Genomic DNA, 25,780 nt, shown 5'->3' with positions numbered 1-25,780 from the left:
AATGAAAGTTCCAGCAGCCAAACGGTTCTTGTTGCAGGGGCTTTGCAGAGAGCAGAGCTGCCCCAAACACACCCCTTCCCATGGGCACAGCCCCAGAAACGTGCATTCCAAACCCATACACCCAAGTGAGCCACCTGCAGCAAAAAGGAGCTGCAGGCTCTCTCTGCATTTGGAGGTGAAGGATTACAGTATCAATGAAAACATGACAGGCAGAGAGAATTTGCTTATTTTTCTCAATTCATAAAGCAGGGTGGAAAAGACCCCTAATTACCCTAATAGGTTCTACACTCTAAATACTGGGCTCAGTTCTACCCAGAAGGTTTGCTCCTAATCAGGACTACAATTCAAAATTGTCTCAGTGTCCAGACATACCGCTGCTTTCGCTGCTTCCAAAGTGTCACCTTTCAGCTGGAGTCACTGCCAGAAGCATACGAAGCTCTGGAAGTTGTTTAATGCTTCTCTGACTTACTGAGTACTTGCAGCTTGTGGTTTTTAATTAACTCTGGGAGAAGGGCGGGCAAATACATTCAGAAGAATTGTGCATTCTTCTTTCCAAAACTGAAATGAATGTGCAAATGTATTTTTCATCAAACATAGGCAAAGGACAATTGAGACAGCAGAGAATTTACTGATGCTTAGGACACTGCAACTGACTGCAACTTTCCTACCTTAGAGATCCCATTAGTTAGGAGATTTCAGGTAAATCTGTTTACGGCCATTATCTGTTCAAGTACATCTGGATGGGCTTATGACCTGCAGCTAAGTGGCTCTTTGTATCGCTCAAGTATTTTTTATCTTCCCTTTCCAACGCTGTGCTCCCTATTGTACATAGCGTAGAAGGCATCTGTAATCACAAGCCAGGAAGTAGAGAGAAGGGGGTTATTTTTTGTACATCCTGTTAGTACTTGAGGGTTTGTACATTGAATGGAGGGGGCACCTGAAGCAGAAAAGAAACATGAGGGCATCTTGCTTGGGAGACAATACTGCGTTTTGCAAAAACTGAACAATGTCAGAACTACTAAAGAATTCTAGCTATTGTACCCCTATTTCAGATTAGGGCAAAATCACTAAGAGCCTGGTTATGATTTCCTATGACAGACAGCACTTTCTTTACATGTACGAGTAGAGGTATTATGAGCTGGTCCTTGAAATTTGAACTTCTACCAAGGAAATCACATTTCCTATGAAAATATGCATATTCAGCCCTCAGATTTTTCACTGTTCCTCTTTTGCTAAATTTAATCTTGAGACCTGTGCTCTGCACGTGGCTGCTGTCAGAGAGAGGTAAAGAAAGATTAATAGCTTGGTATGCATGAAAGTACAGGAATACTTTTTATACTTTATTTTGTAGCTATGATAATGTGTGTTTCTAATCGTGCTCATCATTGAAGTATTTGCTTGTCCTTTACTAAATAGAACTGCACCTTCTTACCTGTCTTTACTTCACCTGAAGTGACTGATTAGAAGACTATATTTGCAACAGAAGTAAGGGGTGATGCCTGCCACAAGTCAGAATCTACAAAGACCTAATACTCAGAAAAAGCCTGTACGGAATCTTATTTGTGACTGGAAAAGATCTGGGATCAGATTAAGGCAATTACATAACTGAGAAACTTATACCAGCCCACATGTTCTCTGCAAAGAGCTGTGAACAGACATAGAAATGCCAGTTAGAAGGGACCTCTGGAGGTCACCTAGTCCAACCTTATTCTCAAAGCAAGACTATTGCCAGTGCTGATTCTACTTCTCCATGTTTTTTTAAAACAAACTGGTAATTTGCAAACATTGTGTTTTCTAAACAATTTATTTCTTTACATGCAATGAGTAAAAGATTTATAAATAAAACCATCCCCAAAGATACAAGACATCACACATCTTGGTCTACTTATAGAAAGCCTTTCACTGGATCTGTGAGTTGACCAATTGTTACTGTTACTTTAACTTACATTCAGCTCAAACCATAAACCAGCCTCTGGCCGGCCTTTAATCACAAAGAAAGCTGGTCACGGCACACAACTGTGTTTGTATGCAGACAGTCCTGCATTCCTCCATGAAAACAGACAAGGTTACACCACCGAGAATTTTTTACGTTCTGGTCAATCAAGATTGACCAAGCCAAGCAGATCCTCAGTGAGTGGCTGAATACATAGCGGGCTGTTTCTATGAACTGAAGAACTATTTCTATGAAAAACAACACTCACACTTGCAGTCATGTTATTTCTACCAAAGTCTGCTGAAAGTAAAACTGAGGACTGAAATAACTGGTTGCACCAAGACGACAGAGCAACATTTAAGTTCAGAATGCCACATTTTCTGTTAATCTAGGCGAAGGTTTTTACAAAAATCTATGCTATTTAGGCACTAAAATTTTGTTGACATTCCAACAACTCTTAGAGAAGTGTCACTAACGCACTAGCACCACCTACACATGCCAATGGCCAATAATGATACACTGAGGCAATATTAATACAGCCAGTAACTGCAGAAAAGAGAAATTAGTCCCTGTGGGGTTATTATGGGGCTGTAATTTCAGTTCAAGTTTCTATGGCAATACAAGCCAAGAGACTGAAGTCTGAATCACACTGAACCTAATTAGAAATGGCAAGCTCTAGAAAGCCATCTATAACTTTCCTTTTAAATGGCATGCTGTACTAACAAACTAAATAGTTTTACATGTCTTTTTCCAGTTTCCACTAAGGCCAGTTCAATTTCAGAACTCGTTCATTAATTGTTATGTTATCTGAGAAGAAGCCTTTCCAAATGCCAAAGGAAATGAGCATCAGCAAGGTGATGGATGGAAAAAGGGATGTGCTTTGTAGGCAGACGTAAGTATATAGATACAGATTCAATTAAATAACGTTCACCTGGGCTCTTATGTTTCAGTCTGATATTAGATCACCATACTTAAGCCCACACACCTTCAAAAGATTGTAGCTGGCCAAGAAAATCTGCATCCTGGAATGGGAAGAGCTTTGGATACATAAATGTTCAGAGTAAGTTTTCCTCTGACTGCTAACTAGAATGAAGAGGAGCCATCCAACATCACATGGTAGCCAAGTAACATCAGCAGCCTTGAAGCAGGATTACCAGACTCATTATATGACATAGCAAAATGTGTGATTCTTCTAGACATTGCTCATATTCAAAATAAAGTGTTGTCTTTCCCTTTGGGGTTTTGCTTTTTTTTTTTTTTTTTTTAATTTCTTCCTAAAGAATCACAGTAAGTATTTGGCAATAAGCCAGGGATTCTGTTTTAGAAACTGTACAGAAGACACATACACAGAGATGTTTTTTTCTGTTATTGAACCTGTACTGACTATTAAAAACTTCAGAAAAAGTACTGTGTTAACAGATCTGCTGAAGCTAAAATACCTGCTGTTCCTAACAATCTCCAATTTGCTGTTGTGCTCAAAATACCCATTAGCTGTCTCTCTTCAGGGCAGTGAAAGATTAGATTATCAATTCTAAAGCAGACTGCTTATGAGTCTGCCATCCATTTCTGGTAACTATGTTTCTTTGGCTTCATAAACCAACAATAGGCCATAAATGATGTGGTGTTGTCTGTGTCAACTTCATCTGGAAAGCCGAAGACTTAAATTAGATGATGCAATCCACAGATACATATCTGTGTTCCTAATCATTCTCACTCACAGTATTTGTGAGTATTGTAACCGGCTCAAACACTTTAGACTTTGCCAAGCAATGTTCCTGGTGGGAATAGAGAGATAATGAGATTTTTAGAAATGGTTGAGATGGAAATAAAAGTACGCCTGTGTAACTTGAGAAAACTAGCTACGTGTCATATTCAACACGAAGATTTAATCCTAGCTTTTATGCATATTCCACATTTGTTTAGACAGACATTATCACATCTCAGGCTTACCACCTGTCAGCTCTGATTTGATAAACCATTGTGTGTGTGCTACAGCCCACTGAGAATGCACAGTAAAACTGGTTAATGTAAGCCACCTTTATGAGAAAGTTTACCTGCAAGGGACCTCACCTAATCACACTGTCATGCAAGTAAAGAAAGCTGTAACATATAGTTGGTTACTGTATGTCTGCTGACAGGTGGAAATTTATTAAGATACACCAATTCACATACTTTCAGTTAACCATAAAGGTGAATGCTTTCTCTGAAAACTGGAATCTAACTGTTGCACTTCTCTTCAGGTTAACATAAACAAACAAACCTGTGACAGGTCTGGCATATGTAATCTTATGATTTGAAGCAGTTGAGCAATAACATTGGGTACTCATGTAGTGCCTGTCATTACAGAACATCCAAATACTTTATTTCATTAAGGGCTGCAAGCCCATCTGCTGAAAAGTGTAACTGATGTGTCAAAACCTCACAAAAAACCCAAAAATTTCTCTGAAATGACCAGGAATAGAATCAAGCCCTTTCTAACCTCATATCTAGTCTTTTACCATAAAAATATGGACTCCCATTTGAATCATTGCCTTCTGAACTGAGTGCAGGTGCCACTGAAAAAAGCATGCTAGCACCTGGCTAGAGTAGGTTTTTGGTTAAGAATCAACAGCATTTTGTCATCTAGTGCTTTAAAATGTAAGTAATCTTTTCTGTACTTTAACCTGTTCTGGGGCAAACATTCCAGATTAAACACTGTATCTCTTCGCACCACATGTAGCCTGGATGAAGTGAAAGGCTATCGCTCATGAAAATGATGAGGAACCAGAAAGCACCTCCTGACAGGTTCTGCAAACAAACTGACCATGAAATAAAAAATGGTCTAAGATTACCTTTATTGTAAGTCCCAGATGAATTCACGTAGTTTATCCTTCAGCTGCAAGCCACTATCCGTGCTTCTTTAGCATAATTCCTATACTGCATAAGCAGGAAGCACGCACTTGGCACTTACACAAAATTCTTTGCAATGCACCTGTTTCTCTGCTTCTCATGCTGTGGATTTCCAGTTTAGATATATTCATCATATCAAGCAACAGAACACTGGACCTTACCAAGTAAATAAATTCAAGAATATCATGTATAATTTCTTCCTCTGTATGCTAGGCAAAACACCAAGAGGCCTAACACTTTGCTGCCAATATAGAAATGTACACATGCATGCACTTAGACAAGGAAAAGGTAAATGAATGCACCAGAAAAAAACCCACAGGTTGGTATGTACTGCTAATTAGAAAGTTACAAGAGTCTGTGAAGACAAGCTACATCAAAACAGTCCCTGGAACCTTCTGCAAGCTTTCTAATGCACTTGGATTCCCATGTGTCATTAGGATTCTCCAGGACAAAAACACAGGCAAGTGTGCTCTGGAGCACATATATATCCATTGTGTCTGACATGAATTGTGCATAATTTCTGCACGCTCAGATCACAAACGCCATTAGGCTGACACATCCTGAATGTCTGGCAGCTTTGGGCATGCTGCAGTCTGCAAGCGCACAGAAGCACAGGATTCCTGGTCTTCTAGAACCTGGAGATGAGCTAGCCCTGCAAAGCACTGGTCTGCACAGCATCTGAGGGCTTCAGCCTCCCCCAAAAGTCAAATGCAGGTTGTACTGTCCAAGATTAAATATGCCAAGTGCATTTTTCCAGCTTCTTTTTGAAAGTATAATCTTGTTCGCTATTCAAATGTTGAAATTCTGATAACTGGCCAGCTTTGTCAGGCAAAAAGAACTTCCACATATGTTTTTCATCAGTTCTTCAAACCCATTCATGCAGCAGCCAATGTAAAGACTGGAAGTCAAATTGAAACCAGCTGCAAAGAAGGTCAAACAATATGCAAACCACCCCTGAGATTTTTACAAAAGCTCAAACCACTAGCTCAGCTGGACACAACCACAAGCTACCTAAGAAACACCCCAAATCTTAGACATGATTCTATTCTGTAAAGAGAGCCTTTCCAACTCATTTGTGAGAGTCAGAGAACACAGAAAATAGGCATTGTGTAGGACTGCATTAAACAAAGGGTCAAAATCCTTCTTCCTTTATAGATTGCTTATGTATTATCATTTTCTGCAATTTAATCCTTAAATAAGTGTGTTTCGTGAAATCACTGGCTGACCATCACTTAACTTTGTCATGGTCCCTGGGGAAGAACAGTTCTAAACCAAAGTCAGTCTTTTCAATCACAAAGGAGCAGTTTAAAGCCTTATTGTAACAAAGCAAATCCTGGGTCTCCACCTGGTAAGAATGACAGCTGGGGGGCAAGCGACTCCAGCACATTGGAAAAGTCTGCGACTATGTCAAAGATGTATTTTACTCTGAAATTTAGGCAAAGTAGGGGAGGACAGTGAGGATGTGAGATGGGAAAGGAACCAGAGCTGAGTACAAAGATAACCGCTCCCACGTAAAATCCTGCCTCTTTAGAAGGTAACAACAAGGAGATGTGAGTGTTGGTTGGGCTGGGATTTACACAGAGATAAAAACCCAGACAATGCTTCCCTATTGTAAGAAGGAGAGTCTGATTATGCAAAGCCAGGCTGTTAGTGGGTAATGAATGTTTTCCCCAGCTTGCTTCTGAAGGACAGTATTGCAACAGTTTTCCATGTAGACAAAATAAAAATTTCCTAAAAACTGTCACCTTAAGATTAGTTAAAACACAGCAAGAGAGACTACAGTAATAAGTGATTCAAAGGTAGGCAAAGACTAAAAAGAAATTAATATAATTTAATTAATACAATAAATGGAGTCTGTGATTTAACAGAGTAATGAAAGGAAGCTTTGATGAATTAAATTAAAATAACAAGACTTAACATTTTTTGAATAAATGCACTGTTGCTCTTTAACAATCAACTTGCTGAAGTGGAAGAGCTTAAAGGAGGCTGAGAATCTCACAACACCTGGTTTATAACAGCAGTTAATGAGAAAAAGCTTCTTAATCTGTCGCAAATCTCTGATTCAAGTTGGAATGTCCTCCTAAATAAGGCTTTGCTTAATGGGCAGGTACTATTCCTTCCTGTTATGTTAATGTATTTTTTTTTGGGGGGGGTGGGGGGTGGTTTTTGGTTTTTTTGGGTTGTTTTTGGTTTTGGTTTTTTTTTTGGTTCTCTTCTCTTCATGTTTATAGGAAACTGATCTAAAGAAAAGTAGCTCAGTTAACTAACATGCATGGAAAAGCCCCTGAATTCCAGCCCTTCAGGTAGCACAAATGCAACAAAGAAGCAATGACCACTTAAATGCAATCCAAAACAACGGCTCCCTCAGGTTTAGGAAGCCGATTTTGTATGTCCCACCTTGCACAGAAGCATAATCCTGTGTAAGGACTGCCAAGAACTGAAACCTCCGTGTGTAAGAGAACACGGGGCTGTGAGCACCATCTCCTCAGCTGGGAACAGTGGTGGCAAGCTGGAAGGAAAAGCCTGGGCAAACAGAGCTGTCTGGCTCTGCACACCTCATGGGCTTGCTGGCCAGAAAAAGGAGAGCATCCCTGAAGTACCGAAACAGTTTGTGCACTGATCAACTCTCTGGGACCTTACTAAATACAGTACACATCAGTGGCCCAGACATGATGTGTACAAACGTCTGAATCCAGCCCCTTGGTAACAACATCAAGTAACAAAACCAAGCCAGTTTAAGGTTCTAAGGGATGTGAAGTATGTTCTCAACTGTTAAGAAGCACAGGACTCAATACAAAAGAAGTGTGTTGTTTTGCTTTGTTTATCACAGTGATGACTACAAATGCCTTTGCAATTCTCTATGGGGAAAAAAAAATGCCACAAATTAAATCTATGCTTACCTCAGTTTGGGAGGCAAAGGAAAAAACCCCACAACCTAGTACCAATATAGAACTCTCAAAACAAAGTTTTTCTGCCATTTATGTGATTGAATTACCTTTCTTTCTGACATTCACGGTTTTAAAATGAGATGTAAAAAGAATTATTATTAGTCCTACAATTCATGATACACAAAACTGTACCGAGCATAACACCATTATTAAAATTTTAGTCTTAAAAAGACAGAATAGTATATGGGAAAGGAAGTCAAGTAAGAGCAAAATTGGAAAGATTACAGAGGAGGTAACAAGCTGTACATGTAAGAAGCAGAGTAGAAAAGAATTCGTAACTAATGGGACAGATGCAAGAACTGTGGCAGACAAAATAGAAGACATTATTCTGTGAACATTGGTATTCCAAAAATGCATATAGGTCTGAATATCTCACAAGAAACAAAGAGAGCTGGAAGGCAAGATATATAGGAAAAGACTGGGAGAACATGGAATAAATTCCCTCTTCAATGAAATACTGTCCAGGTGGGTGAGCTCTGAACTCTAATGAAGTATTTTTAAATGTAGCCAAAAATCAAAGACACTGTTATTTCATATTTTCCCTGAGCCACCAGTTTTGCAAAAGAAATGCTGAGGGTCATTAGTCTCCAACACAAACTAGAACACTTACGTTTAAATGTAATAAAATCTTCATTAAATAATTCCATTATGTGTGTTTTCCACCTACTGTACACATACCATGAATTACTGATAGCAAGCCCTAGGCAAAGCAAGAGGAAAAAAGAGCTGAAGTGAAAGCTTCATTTTTTTCTTAGGGTGAAGCAGGTTGAACACACATGAGATTGATTCTGATATGTTTACTCACAAGAATAGCATCATCATTGCATGAATAGGCTTGCTGATTTCAATGAAAACTGAGAGTAATGCATTATTCAGCTCAGCTAATGGAATCAGAATCTGATTTAATTTGAATTAAGAATGAGTAAGGTGAGTGAGTAAGAAACAGAAAAACAAGCAACAATTCAAAGTGCAAAACACAACTTGATCTCAGTCTCCAAAGCTCCAAATTTCAGACCTGGGCTGTCTCCCAGCAAAGCATGGGAGTTTGTTTATTTTTTCATTGTTTATTCCTGCCCTGTTACTACTCAGCTATGCAACAGGGAACTAAAACAAACCACGTCAACAAGTTCTGCCCCTTGAAAGCAACTGTACTATTCAGTCAAAATCTGCTTCATAAACTCATCAAGCTCCATCTTAAAAGTTATTACTTATTTTAGCTCCATTATTTCTACCAGAAGATTTGAGAACCTTACCCACTTACAGTGGATAATAACCTTCTTCTAATCTCCGCTCTGAACTTATTCATAGCCAGTTAAAATTCATTCATTCTGATGCCAGTGTTGTACTTTACATTATATGCTTGTTTTCCTCTTGGGTATTTAAACATGCTAAATTTATAGCTAATACTCAGCATACAAAACCTCATTTAGCTAAACTAAGTACACACAAACATTTAATCTCTTTTCTTATGATGAACTTTGCATACCTCCAAACCACAACATTTGCGGCAATTTGATTTTACTTTTTGGGTACAAGTGGACACTTCACTGTTACCTAGATGAGGTTAAGTCAGAATCTCATATAGTGACAACAACACATCCTGTCTCTATGGAAAGTGACTTGGCTGGTGTATTTTAAACTTACTCTTACCTTTATGTGGGACTTCCAAAGTTTGTATTGAAGTCTGAAAACATAGAAAAATAAGTAATAAATTGCAGAAAGTCATCTATGTTCCTTCCAGTTCAGGAACACCAAACCCTCTATCAGTTTTGTGCACATAAATAGCATCTATACCTCGTAGAAAGAAAAGTTCGTATAAAAGTTAGGGAATTGACCCTAAATTTTGGAAAATAAAGACATCTGCTCTAGCCTGACAGTCTTGACACATCATCTGTTTTTTGACTCTGCAGTTCCTCGTTTATCAGGACAACGATATTCCCCTGCATAGCAGACATGTGGACTACAAGGTGGGAAGCCAGTACCATTTTAAGGGTGCCCAAGTATGATTGGGGGAATGCAACAATGATAATGCAAAGCACAGGATGAGATGATTCCAAGTTAAGCGCTTTAAATGCAACGTTCAGAAATGCTTGCAGCCAAGTCCCAGTGGCTTCGCATCACAGATGTGCAAAGTTCTTCTATGACTGAACAGGCGCATGAGTGTAAGCAGCAACGTGCCAGCAAACACAAAACAGGACTCTGCATCAAGCTTTCTCACCAACAGAACCAGTGATGCACATAAAGGTAATGCACAGGGATCCCAGCATCACCCACCCTCAGGGAGCACTGAAGATGCAGTACCACATGCTGTACCACTCATGCCGGCAGCCTGAGTTGACACAGTAATGCCCAGGAGTCAGTACAGCATGGCAGTATACCCTTCTCTGTGCCACCTCCAAAAGCTTTAACTTCAAATCACTGTCACCTATTGTTCACAGCGCTGCACTGTACTGTTCCAGTCCACTCACAACGTCAAACTCCTCCTTCAGTGACACCTAGCTCTTAAACTATCTCCACTCCCAAACATACAGAAATTCATGTACTTTCTGCCTTTTTGAGTCCCCTTCTGATAGCTTACATTTCATTTCTTTCTTGCCATCTACAAAATCATGCTATCATGCAATTTGGATTGGTTTACTGAATGCTGAGATGGGAGACATTGCTGTAGGCAAGCCCATACATTAGAGAATTACTGATGCAAATAATGCAAGCTAGCCTAAACACAAACCCAAACTGTATTATATTTTACTTACGTACACAAGTTCCTACGAGATGTTGGTCAAAACTTTTTTTTTTTTTTTTTTTTAAATAAAGTTGCCTTCTCTAAAACTGACTTTGGCTTATGTGAAACAACCTGACAAAACACCATTCTGAAAAAAAAAACACCAACCCAAACCAAAAAAAAACCAGAACAAAAATGTTTATGAAAGTCAGTAGTATTTTGTTTCAAAACAATTTGGTTTAAAACTAATTTTTTTAAAAGTTAATCTAAATCCAAAGACATTTCAAAGGTCTTAGAAAAAGTTTTCATTTGGAAAATTCAGAACTGTTTCAGTGTAGGGCCACGCTTTCTTTCAATGCTCAATATTTTTCATAGGATGCATAACACAATCCTATTTTCCCTCTAATCAGAAGAAATTAATGTGTTGCAGGACTTCAGGTTTAAGACATGCTGTGCAGAATACGATCACTTCTGTCTGCTAACACGGACAGTTAGTAAATAAAAATAGAAGCAGCGAGGATTTTGCTCTGGCCCACAGACAAGGGTAAAGTTTAAGGAAGCATGAAGGTCACAGGATGAAGAAAGAAAACTGAACTACAGTGAGAACTGCTGCATACTGAGAGCTAATTTGCACAACCAGGCTAGACAGAAACAGATGGGATGTGGGAAAGCGGGAGAGTGTTGACTGATGACACCTGACTGCCAGATGACCCTGTAGGTTTGAGGGGCGGCATGGCACCTGAAACTGTGCCAGCAGCCACTTGGAACTGCCCTGTCCCCTCTCACATTTCATTAAGCAGACTCACCTTGGTCTTCTGCGTGGCACAGGAGCGCACACAGAGATTACACAGCATCCCCAAGAAGCACATTCTTTCAGCTATTCTGCCCTTCTATGCCCAGTTTATCAAGGAGCTGTTTAACTGATGGCTGTTGACTGCTGTGGGTGCACTCAGTGCTACATCTCAGGGGAACTCAGTTTCAGTAGATTTTCTGTGTCACATATCCCATTCCGGTGTTTACTTTGGGATGGAAGGAAAGTATCAAAGTACCAGGATTTAAGGTGCTATCTTCAGGTCTCATTTATGGCTTGAGATATAAAAGGATATCAGTGACTGCCATTTTTGTACTTTTTTTCATGTGCTCCTGCTACAGCAAGTCACGCTAAGACATTGAGATAACAAGCTTCAGTCCACTGCTCCTCCTGGCTCCCACTTGGACAGAGTAGCAGTTACACATAGAGAGTGGACAGTTTGGGAATTTTTAAGATACATCTAGATTTGGGACATGGTCAGTAGCTCTTCTGCTAATAGACATCTGCTAGGTTTGATCTCTTACTTACAGACCACAGCCCTCATCTGGAACAGCTTCTGCTGAGCATCTCCTTTCCCTTTGAACAGACCAGTTCGCTTTTCTTGTACAAAAGGCTACTGGATTTATGCCTGAACACTGGATTGCACAGGTCGACCTGGAAATCTAGCTAATCATGAAAGCTAAGCTCTATTCAAATATAGGCATATGCTTTAGAGCCACAGAACCTTTTGCAAATGGCCTTGCAGAGTTTCCTGAAGACTCTTACATGGGTTTAGGAGCGGGTTTTTGTGGGATACATATATACTGTGTAGGTCTGCAAAAAATGCAGGGGGCCCAATTTTAACATCAATGCCTTGGCCACCCATTGTTTGTACTTATCCAGGAAGGATAAGTTATGTTATAAAATACAACGTTGAAAGGCACTCACTAGGGGAAAAAAGCATTGCAATTTACAGGTGTATATATAGAGAAATCCAGCTTTTGTTTCTGAACTGCAGCAACTTAAAAATAGCCAAATACATACATTTCTTGAATAATAATAAAAAAATATGCTTTGGGCTGGGAAATTTTATGCCAAGTCACAGTCCAGAGCGGAATTTTATGGTCGAGTTATAAACCTGAAAAATATGGGCTTATAATGGAAATCCTGACAAACCCTCATAGGTGCTCCTATAATATTGTGAATTTGATTTAGGAGTGGTTTTCAATAATGCTTTCCCAAGCCAGTCTGTGGTGGACTGCTAAGAAAAATCTCATGGTTTCCCCTCTTAGTGCAGGTCAGTGTACTTGATGAGAATGCTGGTATGTTCAGGCAAAGCCAGCCTTGGGGGCTTTTGTAGCCTGCAGCTGTCAGGTCCCCAGTATCGAAGACCCTGTAACTGTCAGTGCTAAGTGCACCTTTCATTTAACAAACCAATAAATTTTCTATCTCTGTGCAATAAATTGCTCATTTCTGTGCCTCTGCAAAGGCTGACATGATTTGTCAGTGGCTGAAAAATCTGTCTCTCTGCTTTTTTCCTACAAACATGAACCATGCAACTGGTTTTGGCAACACTGGATTTTTGTGGGAAGGGAAGAGGAAGCCTAGATGATCGAGGAGTCAGATTAAGACTGGAGAAAGAATGATTACTACATACTATAAACCTCTCCCATTAACTGACAAACTGAAAGCGAGTTAATATCCTTGCTTATAGGACTTTACACAGTACAGAACAGTACAGCTCGCTAACATGATATGGACCATATTGTGCAGAAAATAAATCCAACCACACTTGTGTTAGTAGTTCCAGCTCTAGTTAGTCCTCCAGTACCTGCTTTGTCCCAGATTCTCTGTGTGTCCTTGTCATCACCCACACCCTTCACATTTATCCCCCCTGTAAATTAAGCTGTCAGAAAGCTACAAGGTTAGCCTATACTTGTCTTCTAGATCGTACAGTCAGTGGAGATAGTCACCTTCAAAGGCTGAGTCATTTCACACAGCTTTAGAGCTAATAACCAAATATATATACACCACACACACTAAAGACCATAAACAACTCGAATACTATCATACTAAGGTTATTACAGCATGCAAAAGAGCCTTAGAGCATCAAAGGTCAGAACACAAAGCTGGAAGAATGAGATCTCTGTAATTTTTATATAAACCCAATCTTACATTTTTGGTCTTGTGGTTCTGATGCAATCCTTCAGATTCAAGTATCTTTCCACCCCCAAATTAGAACAGCACATGGGGTTCATGCGGTCATCAGCCAGTATTAAAACCCTCAAAATCAAATGCATTATTATAAGAGAAATGAGGAAAGTGAGGTCTTCCCAAAACCCTGTAATGAGACACAACAACATAGTAACTCCGGTGGGTGGCAGGCATGGTGCTCCTATGCTTGCTGAATGGGGACCAGCTAGAGGGAGCCAAATAGCCAGGGAATGAGAATAAAGGAGAAACGATGGCACTGAAAAAAGAGCAACGGGAAACAGAGGTTGACACAAAACACTGTAAAAATAGGGAAAGAAAAAAAAAAGTTTTGGTAGTGGAGGGGCTGCAGGGGTTGCTTCTGTGAGAAGCTACTATAAGTTTCCCCCATGTCCAATGGAGCCAAAGCCAGCCAGCTCCAAGACAGACCTTGCTGCTGGACAAGGACAAGCCCATCAGCAACAGTGGTAGCACCGCTGTGATAGCATATTAAGAAGGGGAAAAGAAAAATGTACCTGCGCCAGCAGAAGAGAGGAGTGAGACTATGTGAGAGCAATAACTCTGCAGCCCCCAGGTCAGTGCAGAAGGAGGGTCAGGAGGTGCCCCAGGTGCCGGAGCAGAGATTCTCCGGCAGCCCCTGGTGAAGCCCACGGTGAGGCTGGCTGTGCCCCTGCAGCCCAGGGAGGTCCGCGGTGGAGCAGATCCCCACCTGCAGCCTGGGGAGGAGCCCACACAGGAGCAGGGGGATGCCTGAAGGAGGCTGTGACCCAAGGGAAGCCCAGGCTGGAGCAGGTTTGCTGGCAGGACTTGTGACCCCGTGTGGGACCCAGGCTGGAGCAGACTGTTCCTGAGGGACTGCGCCCCGCGGAAGGGACCCACGCTGGAGCAGTTAATGAAGAGCTGCAGCCCGTGGGAAGGACTCACTTAGGGAAGTTCATGGAGAACTGTCCCCCACGGCAGGGACCCTATGCTGGAGCAGGGCAGAGTGTGAGGAGGAAGAAGCAGCAGAAACACTGTTTAATGAACTGACCTCAGGCCCCATTTCCCCTGTGCTGCTCCGGGGGTGGAGCGAGAGAAGTTGGGAGTGAAGTTGAGTTCAGAAAGAAGGGAGGGGTGCAGAGAAGGTGTTTTTAAGTTTCGGGTTTTAGTTCTCATTACCCTACTCTGGTTTGAATGGTAATATATTAAAGGAATTTCCTCAAACTGAGTCTGTTTTGCCCATGACAGTAAGCATGAGTGATCTCCCTGTCCTTATCCTGACCCACAAACCTTTTGTTGTATTTTCTCTCCCCTATCTAGTTGTGGAGGGGATTGTGAGAGTTGATAAAGCAGTTTTGGTGGGCACCTGGCATCCAGCCAGGGTCAAACCAGCACAACGGCAAAGGAGAAAATTACAGAGAAAGAGTGTGAACTTTGTGAGTTCACAAAGTTCAATTGGAGATGAAAGGTATAAGAAAGAAATAAGAGAAAGGGAAAAGAAAATTGTTCAAAATTTAAGTTAATGAATTTTACCATGAGTTCCTTCAATGTAATCCTTTTCACAGGAAAACTCTGTGGACAACTGGATTTGGTAGAAAAGTTAAAGAAGTTACTAGGCCAGGTCAATACTCCAGACGAAGTAACTGGTGAAGATGGCTGCAGGGGACTACATTAAAATCTCCATAAATAGGTACCTAACCATGCAGGAAAATTTGGAATACTGTGCCCAAAAAGAAAACACGCCAAGTACAGAGATGCTGTAATAATTTTTAATCAGGTCCTATTCCCTGGTCCAGGACCCCAAATCCAGGCCCTGATACTGTCTCAGCATACCAGCAATGGCTAAACTCAGTGTGCCCACATTAATCTGAGCATGGCAGATCAGACACTATGACCAAAGTCCTAGCATTTATTTCGTGCTCTGCATTGGATGGAAAAAAAAACCACCTTAACGTATGAGAGGATCAAAAAAACCTTCTTCAGCGTCTCACAAAAGCCCAAGACAGTCCAGTTAACCATAGTAAGAAAGAAATCTGTCCCCTTCCACCACTTAAAAGTTAGGATACAGAATTCTGCAAGGTCCACCTGAATCTTGTTGCAAAGACTTCTCAAGTCTGTACAAATCTTTGTAACCCAGGGAGCTGTCCGGCAGGGTACCAAAAAAAGGCTCTGGGTAAGGGCAAGATGCAGTCGTTCCCCTCTGAGGCTTGATGGCATACCCTCTTTCAGCAAGAGCTCTCCAGTGACACCAGAAAAAAGGTCCTTCACTTCTATCTGCCATCTATGGATATCCAAGCTTTACAGCAGAGGGAGAAAAATAGCCATGATGAATAGGAAGAAGAAAAGAAAACTACACAAAGGGATTCAAGACAGTAAAATGCTAATTCCCCCACCTATTTTGATTTTTCTCCTTCACACAATTAAAGCCTTGTTTCAATATGGCTTTAATTTCATAGCCCTTGGTTTAGATCCTACTTTTCTATACACTGCACTTCCTAACAGAGCAACCCCATTAGTAAACTACACTCATGCTAATATACTTGCTTGCAGTGATAATTATCAGAGCCCTTAGCCCTGGTCCTTGCCAGTGTGAGCACGTCAGGAGGGGTTGGTATAGCATTATAATTATACAATTAGCCTTGTCATGGCAAGGAGCTCTGGGAATAGAGACATCTTGAAGCTTAAAATGTGGACAGCTGATAGATGACTGTCATTAAGCTCTTTTGTTCACTCCATGATGAAATAGTCACTGAGCTGTAGGGTAGGCTTCTTTAATGAAAAAGAAAGACCTTGAACCATAGCCACTATCTGCCACCTCTTCTCAACCTGTCCAGTCACCCCCAATTCCGCCCACTTTACTCAGCTTCTCTCTCATCCCATCCACAGCAGAATAACAAAAGCTGTCTCTAACAAGTCATTCCTAATCCATCAAGTCTTGACGGAGGAGAAAGGCTCCTCACATCACAGTGCAGCCAAAGGGACCTCGCTTGCCTCCAGCCCTCCCTGCTCAGAGACTCCCTCATTCCATACATGAGAAGCTCAGGCTGAAACACATTTAATTTAGGATGCAAGGTGAGCACTGTACCAACTTCTGGGTCAGCTTTTCAGCGTAGATCCTTTGAATTTCACATAGCCTGTGAATTTACATCCAGTTGAGAAGCACTGCCCTGGGCAGTAATAAAATACGCCTTTTCTAAAAAGCCTGGCATAGAAAAGGCTTCAGGAGCAGGCAGCAGACAAGGCCTCCTTTTTTGCCAAGAGAACTACAGAAGGGAACTGAGCCCTGTAATGTGAACTAGCTAAAAAGGAGAGATAACAGGGTGGCAGAAAGAAGCAGTAAGGAGGCTTTGCAAGCGCCTTTGGCTTAATGGCTCCTGGAGACTCCCAGCTGCAGATCTACACTGCTGGCAGGGAATTCTTAGAGAGCAATGACTGCAAGTGTGCTGGAATAACACTCATCAGACTGGAAGATGTGCATCTGCTTCATTAAAATTCTATCCCCGAGTTGCTCTTCTCTTTTTCCTTCCTAGAGTGTTTTCAAACATTGTTTTCCTGCATACCTGGATAGTTGATGCCGTGCAGGGCTTTATTTAAGGTAATTTGAGAATTCTTTTATATTGGAAAGGTATAAAAAGTAATCCCCTGAAGTACTTGATTTTCCTTCCATGACATTCCACTGTATCAACCCACTTCTGCTTTACCTCATTAGTATTCTGAGGGGTTGTGAATTAATTATTATAGTTCAGAATGCAAAAAACAGGTCTGGCAGCCCCTGGGGGATACAGGGCAGAACAGCACCCGGGCACCAGCTAAGACAGAGGAGAGCCGAGCTCTCCTCCACAGGTTAGGTGATCGTAGGCAAGCTGCTTTGTTTTAGGAAGATTGCTTCCTTTCTCATTCTTCCTCTGCCTTGTCCTCTTTGGGGATAACAAAAGATACCAGAGGAAAAGTTCCTCTGCATTTGAACACTGCTCAGCAAAATTGGTGCAGATGTAACACAAATCAACGGCAACAGAATGAAACCATAATTGTACCAGAATAAGCAGTAAAACAGTAGATGGGGCTGCCTGGGTTGAACGTTTATGTTCAATTTAGCAAGTGTTGTATGCAACGTTACAGAAGCAAAAATGCATTTCTACGTGCCCTTGGGAGAGACAGAGAGAGCGCGTAGCATAGCACGAAGGCCCGCAGTAATAATTCCCAACAGGGCTCAGGCTAATTTTTCTGCTAGAGTAACAGTGAGAAGACACAGCCTCAAATACAGGTGCCTTACAGTTAAGCTCACTTAGCTATAGTGTAACCAACTCCTTCTGACTAGAAACCTCAAGATGTTTCTTCTCTTCTTGAATGCATTTCTGTAATAATGTCCTCACCCCCACACCTCCCAGTTGCCAAGGACTGTGTTTGGGCAGCCCTTGCTGAGAGAAATTATATTAAACACATTGAAGCATTAATGCACACAGTCCCTTGTCCATCCATCCCCCCACCCCCTGCTTAAATCTTCATTATTTACCTGTATCTGTCATACACTGGCTGACAAGTATTTAATTCACCTACTGAGAATTCTCTTCTAGGCTTGTGCAAACTTTACAAAATTTGATTCTCCATCAGTTTCTCAAGTAGTCAACACTGTAGACATTTGTAGGTATTATTCCAGCCTTCCATACCCTAAGGCCACCAAGGTTTTCACTCTTGCTCTCACTCTAGGAAGCACTTTGATACGTGAGTATAGTTTACTGCTTTACTGGACATCAAATTCCACATAAAATTGCTGTGCTGAACTCAGAGCTGAAAGGTTAAACATGCAGTACCTAAGTGAGACAGTACACATAGAAGCGAGACACAAGGAGATGCCTTGTGTCTCTGCAAAGCAGAAGGGAAGAACCCCCTTAGACACAGCTGCTGTCTAACAACCATGTTTTATGCAGAATGCTTGGGGGCTACTCTATTTTTATAACTTCCATCCATAAAGAAAGAAGCTAAAGCTTCTGGAAGGAGAACACAATTACCCTACAATGATCTAACAGTCAGAATAAATTCAACACAATCTGTACAAGCAAAAAAAAAAGCACCCAAGCTTTTTTCAATTGGCAGTAGATAATACTTAATAACTGCCCTATCATCAACCTTCAGAAATGATCTCCAGAGCCATATGCAGGTTGGCAACAAGGCACAGAGCCTAACTAGTTTTTGCATCTAGTTGTACAGAAGTAGAGACATATGGAAATGAACAGCCTGGTAAAACAACTGAACTCTGAAGCAATGACTTCGATAAATAAATGCCTGCACATTGGCAGATGGAGAAAAGCGCAGTAGGGAGGAACTGTATTGCAGCAGCAACTTGATTTTAAACGATTTGTAGAAATCAGCCTGAACTTCAGAACTGAGGCATTTCCAATTCCTTCAGTCCTCGCTGGGGAAAATTCTCACCATAAAAAGAGGGAAGGTGAGGGTATAAAGATATATCTAACAAAAGATACCAGAAGCTGCTTCAGGGAGCAGAGACTAGGACTGGGAGGCAACTGATCATTCTTTCCTCTTATTACATTGTTAATCATGTTTTTGGTAGCTTTCAGAAAGACACAACCAATCATTCCCAAACATCCAGAAAAGCAAGATATGGAGAGACATTCTCAAGCCATATGACAGAGCCTGAAACATCAGCAGAGAGGATACAGGTATATGGGATACACAGACCTTTCCTGCAGTGACTGGGAGCTTGATGCAATAGCCACCTTCTGCACACATTCCTCTGAAGACCCGCCTATTTGTAGGCAAACTGAATCTTTCCTATTTGCAGGCTGCAGACTGATTCCTAGTCACTGTTAAATGTGACAAATAAGTGGAAAACAAGTATTACTACTCCCCTGGTGCTAGCAGAGGATTAGCACTTTTATTGCACTTTTTCGGGGAAAAAAAGTTCACTGACAGCCTCCTATATAATAATTAAGATGAGTATCTTTAGGCATAGATGCAACCTGACGAGGAAGGTTTTCAACATGCAGTTGTCACTCAAGGTCTCCAAAACCAGGCAGAAAATAAAGAGTTAAAGGTACATTTTCATTCTTTGGAGTCCACTTCTGCAATAGGGTTGCACCATACTGGCATGGTATGCAAGTAGTCAGTACCTGTGATCTTCTCAACTATAAACAGCCATCTGATACACATGCAAAAACAGCAAAATGCACAACTCCCTGTCAGATGCGGACTGATGCTTTCCACACCCAGTACCAAACACTGCAGTAAAAATAAGAGAAGGGAAAGAGACATATGAAGAAACTGAGGAGAAAATAATCCAGACAAACTGTGATGGCCCCGAGTTAACAGGTCAGCCACATGTACCAAGTACTGTGCTTTTTCAAGAGCAGTCACTTGCAGCTGTTCCCTCTGTGAGTAGCCAAGTGGCCGAGCTTCATGTTGTAACATGAGGGCAAGGCAAAGTTAATCTCAAGATTATTGTGATGCAGAAGATGAATGTAATCAAACATCAATAAACTAACCAAACTTCACTAAAATTCCCCTCGGTAAGAGGCCACCCTTTGTTATGAAGAACCCCCCTTTCTTTTTGTGACACTTAATCAGGTAATGTGTATGACCTCACTTCTTTGCACTGCTTGGTTACCCATCATCTTAGAACGCAAATATCCATAATACCTCATCTTCTGCTACCACATCACAGGGTGATCAAGAAAATCGTCTGGCAATGATTTTCAAAGAAGTGTACCTAAATCCAGTTCCCACGTTACACTGAAACCATTTACGATGGAAATCAGTTTAGAACCCATTTCACTTTGGTAAGAATCACCACAGGAAAACTTAAGACCTGCTTTCCACAGACCCTCCTCCCACAGACCCGTCAGCTCTGTAAGCCTCTACCCGGATCAGGCTATTTGCTTCGTTGAATCAGCTGCCCACATAAAGTCCACAGCAAAGCAAGTACAGCTATTAGTCCAATTAGTCAATGGTCATATGCATGCACAAAGTGAAAATAAATGTGAACTCTCTTTTTATGTATGCCACTGCGTAAATGTTTTGCAATAAATAATAACAGCCACTATCAATCAAAAGAGTAGAGAACAGATGGGAAGGAGGTTGTGTTGAGAGAAAGGACTGAAACAGGAATATGTATTCTCACCCCCACCTTCCCCATTCTGATAACAGCCCTAAATAAACCTTTGCAAATCTCCAGATACAGGCAATCCCCATCAGTGTGTTCCAATATTCCATGAAACTCTGGCTGCTTTACCACCACAGCGCAGCAGAATCATAGATATTAACATCTAAAAAATGCTCCATCATCAGAATGTGGGTTTGGGATTCCCCCATCTCCTCTATGGATCAACCTGTCTGTCCAGCTTTACGGTCATATAATCTACTGTCACCTTCAGGCAGGTCTAACAACAATCTGATCCTGGAAAGGCAACAGTCCCTATTAATGATGAACCTCAAACTCCTCTTGTCATTGAACAAAAAAATCAGTTACCTGAATTTCTCAATTTTCTTACGTTTTCAAGAAAATATTTTGTATTTAAGTTTTCAAAAGAAGCGAACGTTTACGTTATGGCTGCTATTTGGTCCAGCAAAACCACTGCTGAATCTCCAGGTTTCTCTCCAGCACCAAAACTTTAACATTAACAACTTGAACTAAGAATTTGTAATAGATTTAGCAAATTCACTTAAGGCTGCAGATTTAATATAAGATGGCATACATTTATGTTTAACAGGCATTTTCAGCAAAATAATCTAAAACTTTAAAAAACTTCTAAATAACTCTAAATAAAAAGTGGGTTTTAGATTCTCTTGCAGTAACATGATTGTACACAACTCTGGTTGCACAAAAAAGCCTTTAAAATAGATAAAACTATTGCCCTCTACACTTGCAGATCTTGTTACTCTTTGCAACCGATTACCAATAACTTGTTCTTAGTACAACACTGAATACCTAAACATACCTAAAAACACAGGTAAAACATTGTGCAAGGATTACATTAGGGCTGCATTTATGACCTATACTCTGTTGCACCTCAGCTGAAGTGCAGTCTGTATCTGAATGATAATGGCTTCACTCTTGCTCCTAAAACCCCACAGGAAGGCAGAGAGCACTACGCCACGGCGAGCAAAGCAAGATCCAGCCCTTGAGATTTCCCATTCTGCAGAGACAATCAATATTACCCTCCAGCCTCAGCTGTTGTGATAGGTCTTAAACACAGCAGAACTGCGGTGGTTCCCAAAGGAGTGACACGAAGTGAATATTTATCTTCTTAGCAGTGTGGGGGCAGACAATTGATGGCATATCAGAATTTAACTGACAACGCAGATTCGGAAAGGTTGAAAACTACAATCGCATTAAATCAGTATCTATGACTAGTGAACAGTAGAAGAGGCTGAAAAAAATCATTCCGTGCGCAGCCCCAGATGTCACATGGGGGCTTCTCCCCTACTTTTCTTTACCCCAAAAGACCCTCCATTAACACTGAGTTGGAAAGACAGTAGAGAAAAACACTTTGGCTTACATATCAACAAGCAATCTGTAACACCATATGAAGCCAAAACAGTGTTTATTTCAGGAACTACCCCACCTTCTTGAAAACAAAAACATGCCTGAGAAAAAACCAAAACAAAATAAAACCCCAAACAAAAATTTTTTTTTAATGTCATGTTTTTCAGTTAGTTATGAAAATGACAAAAAAAAAAAAGAACAGCATGAACTACATACCTTAGCTATTTGGACACACCAGTTTAGCAGAAGCTGGGAGCCAATATTATCCTTATGTTCATGAACATAATCCAACAGGCAGCCATGAGGCATCAGCTGAGTGACTAGCTGAATAGTTGGGCTCAAGCAAACACCCAGGAGTCTCACCAGGTGTGGATGGTCCATACTGGCCATGATAAGAGCTTCCTGTAACAATAAAAGCAATCCAGTTACTCCAGCATGCTTAAAGACTCTATGCATAGTATTCCCGTTTCCCATAGAGCATCTAAAGGGGATCAGTGTCCCCTAAGTACCGTGAATTCCTGTGTTGTCTATCCAGTGCTAGGCATACCTAGGCAAAATCCAGTCTAATGTAACATGTGCTTGATTGTAATGAACCCCAAGCAACTATCTGAACAGATCCAGTGAAGATTCAGATCAGAAATTCTGCACTACCCTGTATTCCCTGTCCTGTTACAACCACAGAAGCAAATATGTAAGTGTGACACACTTGACTTTGCTTAAAGCTCTCATTGGTCTTGCTTTACTTCCCTTAATTTTGTTTCTGGAGCATATTTCACAAACTTGTGGTCAAACCATTGGGCATATGTTGGGTTTTTTTGTTGTTTTGTTTTTTTTTTTTTTTTTATGCAAGCAAACTATGCCATTCACGTATAGGGAGATGGCCAGTTATGCCTCATTTGGCAAGATGTTAGATTAAGCTGTGCTAAAATGCCTTTACACAATCAGAGATTTTATGCTTCGCATTTTATAGGCTTAAGCATGTAACATTTATATATCGATTGAAGCTTTCCCAAAGTTCAACCCATAAAGGGTTAAGAATCAGGAGGTTTAGTGTGGCCTTTTCAAATGTGTCTGATGCTCATAAGTCCTACTACAAGTCAGCAGATTTGTTAGGCTATTAGGATATGACCATGCTACAGCCTCTATGAGTGTTGTAAAGCAATGGCTAAACTAGCAGTTGTGATGGTACAACAGTAGTAGCCCAGCGGCAGCAGCAGTCCCACCTGGTTCCTGCTGCTGCCACAAAGAGACCACTACAGAATGCAGCACTTTGCTAAATCTGAGCCTCTTAGCTCAGGTCCTGATTCTTCCAAAGTCCTCTCCTAATAGATCTTGGATGAGTTATTTTGGTTTTTTCCATGCTTCAGTTTTCCACACAGTAAACAGGAAATAAGATTCCATCCTTTCTTCTATACTTTATTTCTTTTTCAGATCATAAGTTTTCAGAGGTTTTCATCTAGCAAACTTTTCTGTCCAACACCAAGGACCAGAAGGACTTAATCTTGGCTATACTATTTGACCCTAAAGTTCGTACCACTGACAATCAGCACAGAAGATCCTTATAAAATACCTACATATCTGTTCTTAGAGGTAATGCTACCATCGCAAGCAACTGGCATTCAAAAGAGGCAAGGAGAAAGCTTTCCTCTCTCATTCACTAAGTCAAGTCCTCCATTTCAAGACCACTTCATCATGCCCATGGAACAATGAAAAGTGAGATGAATCTTTGGCTTTGTAAAGCTATTTTGGTTCTCTTTCTTTCTCAAAAAGCCTATATGACACCTTTCTGACAACTTAAAAGAATAACAGCTGTAATAGTGCCAAAGAAAGAAAGAAAGAAGAAAGACAGAAAAAAAGGATGAGAAAAAGTTGACATCATAGGAACACAGCATAACCCCCAACTCATAAAAGTTGGATGTTTTTTGTTTTGTTTTTTTTCCTTCCCTATATTAAGGCAAAGAAAAGCCCTGGCAAGTAGGCTGAGTTTGTAGTAAAGGAAATTGCTCATCATAGTACAAAGAATATTTGAAACCAATTTGCAGGGTATTTGCATAATAGTTCTCTTTCTTTCTCTCTCTTTTCTTGTTAAAACGAAAAGATGAACAAGACACTAATTGTAGGGCTTTTTTTCCCCCCCAGTAAGAAAAGAGCAGATGGCCTCCATTGGGGGGAGTATCTCCTTCCTTTTTCTTCCTAGATGTATGCAAAGAAATTAAATAAATAAATGAATAAATAGGGGCTATTTGATGAGATGACTGGAGGAGGAGCTCTGAGGAAGATTCCAATGTAACAGATTTGAAATGGGATCTCAATTTACATAGTTTTGCTCACATTCAAATTAATATCATTCTCACTCACTCAACTCATATGTACGGGGTGTCCTTGAAACAATTTTAGCATACTCTGCTGTCACTAGAACACGTCACTGAAGGCCACCAAAATAAATGCCTGCTGACAGGTGCCTTATCCAGTTTCAGAGTGCAAAATTACTGTCTCATTTTTTCTTTTTACTTCATTTTTCTCCTGCAAATGCATAAAGGGATAGTACTTGTTGCCCTCTCCCTCTCTGAGTAAAGGTAAGAGTATCTCCAGGATCTTGGAGTAGGAGTACACTCTTTCATGAGGATTGATTAGAACATAGACAATACATTATTTTTGCTCACCAAGGGACCAAATGGAAAGCTTTGAAGCATGTGCTCCATCAGTCTCTAGCTACTTACCATTTACAAGTCTATCTGAGTCCAAAGGAAAGACACTTCTGTACAATAATAAAAGCAAGCAACGCCATTTGTCTCATTCTGATGTTACGGGAAAGCACATATTCTTACAATAGTTTTGGGCAACGGTTCCAGAAAAAAATAAAAATATTGTTAATAAAACATTACGGACTGCTCTATAATGAATTGAGACACACAACAGAGAGCAAGGAAACCTTCATTATAGATCTAAGTCACTAATGGATACTAATTTAGCATGAATCCTGGCTTCACATTGTTATTCTCATTAGTAAAAGTATTGTTATTTTTATTGAACTTGCATCTACAGAAGAACTGAATTCTGGGTTATGTCTATCTGGCACACACAAAAAAAAATCACAAAGTAAAAGAGATTGCAGTTGTTCTGCTAGAGCCTAATTAGACAAAACAGACAAACAACAACAACAGAAACATTATGACTTAGTAGCATTTTAAAAATCTGTTCAGCAAATAAAGAAAACAAGTCCCCATTTCAAAATCTGTTTGGACATGAAAGACCCTACAGCTACAATCTCCATAGCACTCAGGCACTCCGCAGCCTGGTTCTCAATTAAATTTTCTAAAACATTTAATCAGGTAAGGCATCTTAACTCACAGACTTGGCTGTCTGACACTGGCATCTTTCAAAACTGGCCTCTGTGATTTCCCGTATCTTTTGGTAGCCTTATGTCTGCAGAGCTTGTCTCTACACTCAATTGGCACAATGACACAAATGATTTTAAAATTCTGCCTATTCTAATTTAATGGAGAGGAAACTGAAGTACAAAAAAGCACAACCTACTATCCACATTCACACGCAAAGTCTAGAGCCGAAGTGGGAACTATGCCCCAGATCATTTTATCTTTCCTTCCTGGAAAAAAAAACAGCTTTGAAGGTTGAAATAAAAAAGGGAAGGAGGGGAGAGTAATTATTAAGATATGGTTCTTTATCCCAGGAATCAGAGTCTTTGTAACACCACATGCTCACACTAACATCTGAGAAAGACAGGAGTGGTGACAGTTTTGAAGGTCTCCTGTTGGACATCCAGCACCCTCCATCTATCTGCAGAGGC

General features: G+C 40.6%; 1 protein-coding gene across 3 annotated transcripts in view; it reads right to left on the bottom strand.

Annotated features, from left to right (window-relative positions):
• ERBB4 (erb-b2 receptor tyrosine kinase 4) overlaps positions 1-25,780 on the bottom strand; it is a 638,473-nt gene that overhangs the window by 84,318 nt on the left and 528,375 nt on the right. For all 3 annotated transcript variants that reach the window (XM_056350326.1, XM_056350324.1, XM_056350325.1), the window contains exon 20: positions 22,189-22,374. In XM_056350326.1, coding sequence (XP_056206301.1) covers positions 22,189-22,374 — 186 coding nt within the window. The remainder of the gene's footprint in view (positions 1-22,188; positions 22,375-25,780) is intronic.

This window comes from Falco biarmicus, chromosome 8 (assembly GCF_023638135.1).
Source record: "Falco biarmicus isolate bFalBia1 chromosome 8, bFalBia1.pri, whole genome shotgun sequence".
Taxonomy (NCBI): Eukaryota; Metazoa; Chordata; class Aves; order Falconiformes; family Falconidae; genus Falco; species Falco biarmicus.
This window is presented reverse-complemented; position numbering and strand designations above follow the sequence as displayed.